Source organism: Littorina saxatilis, linkage group LG8 (assembly GCF_037325665.1).
Source record: "Littorina saxatilis isolate snail1 linkage group LG8, US_GU_Lsax_2.0, whole genome shotgun sequence".
Classification (NCBI taxonomy): domain Eukaryota; kingdom Metazoa; phylum Mollusca; class Gastropoda; order Littorinimorpha; family Littorinidae; genus Littorina; species Littorina saxatilis.
Window position 1 is genome coordinate 29,422,327 of NC_090252.1, and position 8,377 is coordinate 29,430,703.

The 8,377-nt window shown below is 45.2% G+C and overlaps 1 protein-coding gene across 4 annotated transcripts in view; it reads right to left on the bottom strand.

The window, feature by feature from the left end:
- LOC138973246 (serine/arginine repetitive matrix protein 1-like) overlaps positions 1–8,377 on the bottom strand; it is a 33,696-nt gene that overhangs the window by 14,975 nt on the left and 10,344 nt on the right. For 3 of the 4 annotated variants that reach the window (XM_070345971.1, XM_070345970.1, XM_070345969.1), the window contains exons 5-6: positions 7,377–7,823; positions 5,472–5,528 (exon numbers count right to left, since the gene is read on the bottom strand). In XM_070345971.1, coding sequence (XP_070202072.1) covers positions 5,472–5,528; positions 7,377–7,823 — 504 coding nt within the window. Of the gene's footprint in view, positions 1–2,328; positions 4,002–5,471; positions 5,529–7,376; positions 7,824–8,377 lie in introns of all 4 variants that reach the window. The other variant, XM_070345968.1, reaches the window with a different exon arrangement.

Below are 8,377 nucleotides of genomic sequence, written 5' to 3' on the forward strand. Positions count from 1 at the left end.
GCCTTTCAACTCTGGTGGAGGAGAGTCATCACGCTTCGTGAAGACGGACTGGAACTGTTGTAGCAGTATCTTGGCTTTGGAGGTGCTGTCGCTGTGTAAGGAGCCTTCTTTGTAGAGTGGCGAGACTCCAGCGTTGTCCTGTCTGCGTGACTTGACGTATCGCCAGAAGGGTTTGGTGTCGTTTGTCTTCAGGCTCTCCTCGATGGTGGAGTTGATGTGGTTCCACTCCGCCTGCCGCATCTGGCGTCGACATTCTTTCTGGGCGAATCTGTAGTTCGTCCAGTTGCCAGTTTTCTTAGCTTGTTTGTAGAGCCTCTTCTTGCGTTGCAGGATTTTCTTCATCTTGCGGTTGATCCACGGTAGGCTGTAGTTACTTCGCCGGAGTGTGGATGGTATGAAACGCTCAACAGCAGCCATGAGTGACGATTTGAAGCGGGTCCACATGGCCTCTACAGATTCACCCTGTTCTTTCATGGTGTTGATCTCTTCTGCTAGGTGGTCTAGTTCAGTTGTGATGTTACTCCATCTGGCTTTTGAGTAGATGAGTTGTTTCCTTGGTTTTTCCTTGATGCGATGGGGGTGGATATCCACATCGGTGATGACGATGCTATGGTCTGATATGCCTGGTATTGACCTGGAACTTTTGCAGAGTGATGGGTTTGAGGTGAAGACCAGGTCGAGGATGTTGTCTTCACGCGTTGGTTGGTCATGAATCTGAGTGAGAAAGTTGGTTGTGGTGGTGTCAACCAGGAATTGCTGCACTGACCTCTCTGGAGCTCCTGCCTCTACAGCGCCACTGCTCCAGTTCACGTTGGGACAATTGAAATCGCCCACAAGTAGTACGTGTTCTTGGCGGTTGTCAGCTGTGATCTTGCACAAGGATACATCCAGTTCATCGAGGTCGCGTTGGTTGCGGTGAGGCATGTAAAAACACCCTACTGATAGGTCTTTGTTTCGTTGTAGGTGAATACGGGTCCAGATCAGTTCACAGTCTGCATCAAGTTCAGGTTGGAGTGACGATACCAGGCTCTTGTGCACTAATATAAAAACACCACCAGCTAGTGTACTGCGATCTTTCCTGTAGCTGACGTATCCCTCAGGGAAGACTTCACTCTGCTGCACGTCTGACTTCAACCATGATTCCGTTCCACAGATAACGTCCGGCTTAGTGTAGTTCACGACAGCAGCAAATTCTGCCTTCTTCTTTTCGATGCTACGGCAGTTGACTGTCATTATCCGTAAGTTCTGCTTCCTGGGTAGGTCGAATACAGAGCTGGCGTTTGCGGAGTGGCGGGATGGGGGGTCACGGGGGGGTGGGGTTGGTGAACGTGGTGAGTCTTCATCATGGAGACTGGTGTTCCGGCTGCCTGCTGATGCTGTTGCAGGTCGATGTTTGCTTGCCGTGGGTGGGGTGGGGTAAGCACCATGGGGGCTGCTGGTTTTAAGTGGGCTAAATCCGCGACTCTGGTTTAGGGAAGGAATGCTGCCATCCAGGCACTGGAGGGGGGAGTAGTAGTTATCCGAGTCAAGAGAATAACTTCTGAATGTGAATGAGCTACAATTTAGGCTGTCACATCTCGGGCAGATCCACACTGCACTAGGTTTCTGAAGGGCTTCAAAATCAGGCGTAGATAGTTCAATACATGATTTATGGAACCAGATGTCACAGTCATCACACTGAATGCAGTCACAACACTCAACGTCCCTATCGCACAAACCACAAGGGTAGTAGATCTTTCCGCGTGGACCAGGGTTGAGATGAATATCTCCAGCAAGTAGTAGAGAGAGCAAAGCAAGAGCGCTAGCTTGACGACGAGGCTGCTTTGAGTCTAAGTTTAACACTTTCCTGATGTTTCTCCCAGTACACTGCCCTGGTGTTTTTAGGTCAAAGTGTGGTGATCGCTGGGTGCCAATGTGGCAGAAAAACAAGAACAAGCTAAGAAGCCCGAAGGCGAGCCTGAATGAACACATTTTGGTTTGATCTTATCAGATTTGCGGCACTGTCTCACTGTGTACGAGAAAAGAAAAGTCTAGGCCTACTATAATAATAGTGGCAGTGTCGCGTGACTGTCACATCATTCACAGTGCCGAGGTGGCATGACGGCGGCGAATGAATTATCTGTGCTAGCACATCATACACTATCCGTATCAGCACTTGTGTGTCTGATGAGTTTCACAATGTTTGAAAGCTGATTTACGATGATACGATCAAACGTAACAGGGTTGGTTCACAATCGAGTGAGAATGAAAATGGCGGGTACTCACTCGAGTCACTGACGGGCTAGTTTTCCGAATAAGGTCCACAAAGTTTCTAAAAAACAATAAGACCCTGTTGACTTATAGGAGGCTGCGGTGATGCTGATGGTAATGATGATGATGGGGATATTGCCTGCTGATGCTGTTGTTGTTGAGCAGGGAGTGGGAGTGCGCCCTTCAACTGTTGGAGTATGTCGTGGTGATGATGCCGATGGTGTCGCTGATAATGGAGAAATCGCCGTCTGTTGCTTTTGAGGTAACAGAAAAGGACGATGCTGAATTTTAGGAGGAGGTGGTGTTTGGTGGTGGCACTGGTGGTGGTGGTGATGGGGATATTGCTTGCTGTTGTTGTTGAACCAAAGGGGAAGAGCATTCCTAATTTCTAGGAGAATGTGGTGGCGGTGATGTGGACGATGAAGCTGGTGACAGTCCGGATATTGCCTGCCGCTGCTGTTGTTGAGCCGATGGGGAAGAACGTCCCTGAATTCTTAGAGAAGGGGGTCGTGATGGCGATAGAGACGGTGTTGTTAGCTGCCTTGATGATGTTGAGGGTAGTGGTGGTGGTGGTGGTGGTTTCGGCAATAACTCGTCCATTGTTCGCTGCTGCAGCTGAAACGACGGAGACGATGATTGCTGGCGTAGCAACGAAGACGGCGATGAAGATGATGATGGCGGTGGTGGCAATAACATGTCTCTTGTTCGTCGCTGTCTCCGAGGCGACGAGAACGATGATTGTCGTCTCAGCAGCGACAACGGTGATGACGCTTGTGATGATGGCGATGGTGGCGGTTGTGGCTGTCTCGATGGGAGAGGCAGTGGGTCAGGAGACCTACCGGGCCGCCACAAGCCTTCATGTGGTTCAGACTGTTCGAAGTCGCCTTCCTGCAGCCTATCAGCAAAGATGGGCGGCGGATGTGCTGGCGGCCGTGGCGGTAGCGACGGTGATGATGATCCTTGCGTTTCCCAATCTCCGTGTGTTTCTGAGACCGGTCTGGATGGGCGCAAAGTCGCGGAAGTGTTTGTTACTGGCATATCTTCATTGGTAGTCAGAGTATCATACGTACTACCGTTTGAGTCTCTGTATGCTTCATTCTCAGCCTCTCTTTGGTCTTCGCTTGGAAAAGCTGAACGAGTCCTACTGTCTCTGTGTCTCCTTCCGTTGTCATTTTCAATAGAAACGTGGTTGGCATTCAAAGGCAAGGATGCGTTGCTGGCCGAACGAGAAGGTTCGCTATTGTTCGAAGACACAGCAGCGCTGTTTGGTGTCCTTGGTGGTTGACCAGGGTTTGGAGAATCATTGGTCCTTGAAATTACTGGATTTGGGTTGCCAGTCTGAGAAATTGCGTTGCCCGTGTCAGAAGGTTCAGATCTATCGCTGTTTTGCCATATTTCACGTTGTGCAGATCTACTAGTGTTGGAGTGTGCAGGGGAACTGTTTCTCGGTCTTCTATGGATGGCAGGGGCAACTGGTGATTCTTCGACATTAGAAGGTGAAGTTGATACGTTCATTTGTCTTCTATTATCGTGATTGAGAGTTTGAGGAGATGAGCCTCTCATATTTGAAGCAATGTCTTGTCGTCTTTGGTTTTCAATTCCTGCATCAGATTCACCATTGTTCGTTGCTATTCTTTTTATCTCCGTTTGGCTTTGAGTATTAGCACCAATCCCAGCAACACTCAGGTCATTTGAATCACTGTCTCTCTGCCTCCTGTGGTCGTTTTGTACATATTCAGAGGCCCGCAAGTCTGAAGAGACAAGAATTATTTTTTGTCATCTTCCCTTTTCTCGTTTTATGAGTTAGAATTCGGAATAGGCCGAAGTAACAGGAATATTACTTGCTATTATACACGAAGGCCATACTTGTTTGGTTTCTTAAATTAGCATGTACACCTGCACGTAAACTTGGATAAATAAATGTGCGTACACAAGAAGCGGCGGTGCTGTTATGAATAGATACGTCCGAGGATATAATCCTCGTTCTTTAAATACGTGTTGTACTTGAAACTCCAATGGTATATTTGTTAAGTAAACCGGGAAGTCCTTTGCACTGAAACGACAGAAATAAAGTCTTATTCTGAAGAGGTATTACGCTCAAGGGTCCAATTAACATTCATTTGTTCAAACATCGTGCAGGTCATGTGTATGCAAATACTTCATACAAAAAGGATGTCACGAATTGTTAAATGTTTCTTCGTCTTACTAGAACTAATGTATACGGTTTACAATTTTGTTTGAAAATGAAGGCTCCTATCTCCTTATCAAGTGTCTACTTTTCTTTTCGTTTTATTGATTTACAAACGGGGGGGGGGGGGGGGGGGGCGGGGGGGGGAGGGGGGAGGGGGGGTGCTGTGTTCCCCTACGTTTTTCTCTTCTTTTTCTGTTCTACTATTAATGGAACTGACCTGACGTAATACGTTAACAACATGTTTAAAAGTGCTTCAACGCACAAGGGTCTATTTCTTGATTAAGCCTATTTTGCTCCATATTTCTTCATTTTTCTATTTTTGTGAGAACAGGGTTTCTGTTTATTGTTGTTGTGTTGATTTATGTCCTACTGTTAAATCAACAACAACTAATATACTTGTATCAGGTTTAAATGTTAAAAAAACCATGAGTGGGCAAGGGCCTATCTTCTTCTTTTCTTTGCATTTTTTTCTGTAAGCCCATGGTAGGGAGGGGAGAGGGGGGGGTGTAATTTTATTCTTTCCTTTTTGCCGGTAGTTTTTTTTTGTTCCCAGAACAGAATTCTTAGTCTGTCTATAATATGTGACCCTCCACCACGAAATGAGTCGCATGTCACCTCACGTGGTTCTGCGCTAGGCATAATATAAGTCCGGGGAGTGTCTAGTCACAGGCTTACAACTCGAAAAGTGTTCACTCTTTTCTAAAACGGGTTTCACCACTGGATAGAGAATAAAAAACTCTTTACAAAAAATTTAAAAATATGAAAATCATGAAAAGGTGACAAATGCGACTCATTCAGTGGTGTAGGGTCACATATGTTTGAAAATGCTTGAGGGCAGGTCCTATATCTCCGCTAAAGCGTGTTTTTCTGTTGCTATGCTTTTTATTTCTTCTTTCTTTCAGCACATATGGTGTTGTATTTCATGTTCTTTCTTTTTACTTTCCTTTTTATTTCTTAACTTTTCCTCTCTCTTGTAATTGTCTGTTTCTTTTTCTTTTCTATTATTTTTATATTCATTATTGACTTTCACCTCTGCTGCTGTCTCCTTGTGTTGTCTCCGTGGCACGGCTATTCGAAGTGGTACGCTCTGTAATAAAAATAGTGTTGTATAAAAAAAAATAGGCATTGGAAAAACAGTGTTATGATGTAATTAAATCAATATTATATGCGACGATACAAACCAATAAAGGAAGGTAAAAATACGGGTTGAAAACAATGTCAGTTAGAGAGTGTGTGAGAGAGTGAATCGGACAAGGAGAGAGAGGGAGAAAGAGATAGAGAGAGTGAAAGAGAGAGAGTTATGTGTGTGTGTGTGTGCGTGTGTGTGTGTGTGTGTGTTTGTGTGTGTGTGTGGGTGTGTGTGTGTGTGTGTGTGTGTGTGTGTGTGTGTGTGTGTGTCTTTGGATCATTAATACAAATAGTCAGTCATGAGTGTATGCATGTATGTCTGTACGTCTGACTGACTGTCTGTCTGTCTGTCTGTCTCTCTCTCTCTCTCTCTCTCTCTCTCCCTCTCTCTCTCTCTCTCTCTCTCTCTCTCTCTCTCTCTCTCTCTTTTTCTGTGTTTGTGTGAGACAAACTGTATATGCTGTATATGCCCGCAAAAACTGTATATGCTGTATATGCCAGCAAAAACGTCCGTGTGCTCTGGAGTACTTTTAGAGCTATATACACATTCAGTCGCTCCCGTTTAGTCACACGAGACAAAACAATCACATTCTCAGAGTAGCTGTGCGAACACCAGTTCAAGCCAAAGAGGTGTCCATCATCAACAACAACAACAACAACAACACCAGCAACAACAACACCACCATCAACAAACAATAACACAACAACAACAACAACAACAACAACAACAACAACAACAACAACAACAACAACAACAACAACAAGAAATAAAATATAGAATTAACATTAAATTAAACAAGTCGCGTAAGGCGAAATTACTACATTTAGTCAAGCTGTCAAACTCACAGAATGAAACTGAACGCACTGCATCGTTTCACCAAGACCGCATACTCGTATTTTCGTCAGTCCACCGCTCTTGGCAAAGGCAGTGAAATCGACAAGCCAGAATAGTGCGGTAGTGGTCGCGCTGAGCGGGATAGCACGCTTTTCTGTACCTCTCTTCGTTTTAACTTTCTGAGCGTGTTTTTAATCCAAACATATCATATCTATATGTTTTTGGAATCAGGAACCGACAAGAAATAGATGAAATTGTTTTTAAATCGATTTCGGAAAGTTTATTTTAATCATAATGTTTATATTTTTAATTTTCAGAGCTTGTTTTTAATCCGAATATAACATATTTATATGTTTTTGGAATCAGAAAATGATGAAGAATAAGATGAACGTAGTTTTGAATCGTTTTGTAAAAAAAATAATTTTAATTACAATTTTCAGATTTTTAATGACCAAAGTTATTCATTAATTTTTAAACCTCCAAGCTGAAATGCAATACCAAAGTCCGGCCTTCGTCGAAGATTATTTGGCCAAAATTGCAAACAATTTTATTGAAAAATGAGGGTGTGACAGTGCTGCCTCAGCATTTACAATTAGCCGGATATGACGTCATCAAAGACATTAATCCAAAAAATGAAAAAAAGGTCTGGGGATATTATACCCAGGAACTCTCATGTAAAATTTCATAAAGATCGGTCCAGCAGTTTAGTCTAAATCGCTCTACACACACACACAGACACACAGACAGACACACACACACACACACACACACACACACACACACACACACACACACACACACACACACACACACACACACACACACACTCAGACACACATACACCACAGCCCTCGTCTCGATTCCCCCTCTATGTTAAACAAATGTAAAAACTAAAAACTAAAAAAAGAGCCTCTTCATTTCAAGGTCGTGGGATTTCGACTATAAACATTCTCAGAATGTAGATGAGCATACCTGAAGTGTTTTCGACACTCAGCAGTTGATTGGTTCCGGCTGACCCAGAGCCAGACCTGCGGCCGCTGGACGGAAGCCTTCTTTGAAAGCTGTTGCGATCGGGGGTCCTAGCTTCTAGTCTCGGATCATCTCGCAGTTGGGGCACAGATCTCGAATGATACGATTCAGAAACCATTTGAATTGACCGGTCTTCTGGAATAACGATTTGGATGAATGGCGGCAAGACTTGGCGACGCAGACCCTGGTGGACGTCATTTGGGAATACAACGTGGCGGGATGAGTGAGTTACGTCCCTTGTCGGGTGTGGGTCGCTGAATTGGGGTTCCGAACTGTCTGGGAGAGATCTCATGTCGGAGCTGGTGTTTGCGGATGACGTGTTTGTAGAAATGCTCCTAGTTTCTGGGTGGTTTGAGGTAGTACGGGGTCTTGTCTCGGGTACGGGTTGTCCTGAGTGGAAGAAATTAAACAATCAAGTGCAAGTGTTCACACACACCCACACACACCCACACACACACAAACACACACACACACACACACAAACACACACACACACGCACAAACACACACACACACACACCCACACACACCCACACACACCCACACACATAGACACACACACACACGCGCGCGCGCGCACCCCCCCCCCCCCCCCACACACACACGTATCAATATGTAAAAGGCACACGTTCGTGGCGAGGGGGTAGAGTAACAGTTACTGAAAAGTCAATAGAGACAGAAATGTTCTGCTCATGACACGGATAGGCGGTCGTTTTGGAAAGGTGAATGATATAGTGTAAAACAACTCGTCTTCGATCTTTCGGAGTGGTCGTTGTGGGCAGGCGGTCGATTTCAAGGACCGATTTCAAGCGCTGTGGCGGGGTGGTAAGACGTCGGCCTCTTAATCGGAAGGTCGTGAGTTCGAATCCCGGCCGCGGCCGCCTGGTGGGTTAAGTGTGGAGATTTTTCCGATCTCCCAGGTCAACTTATGTGCAGACCTGCTA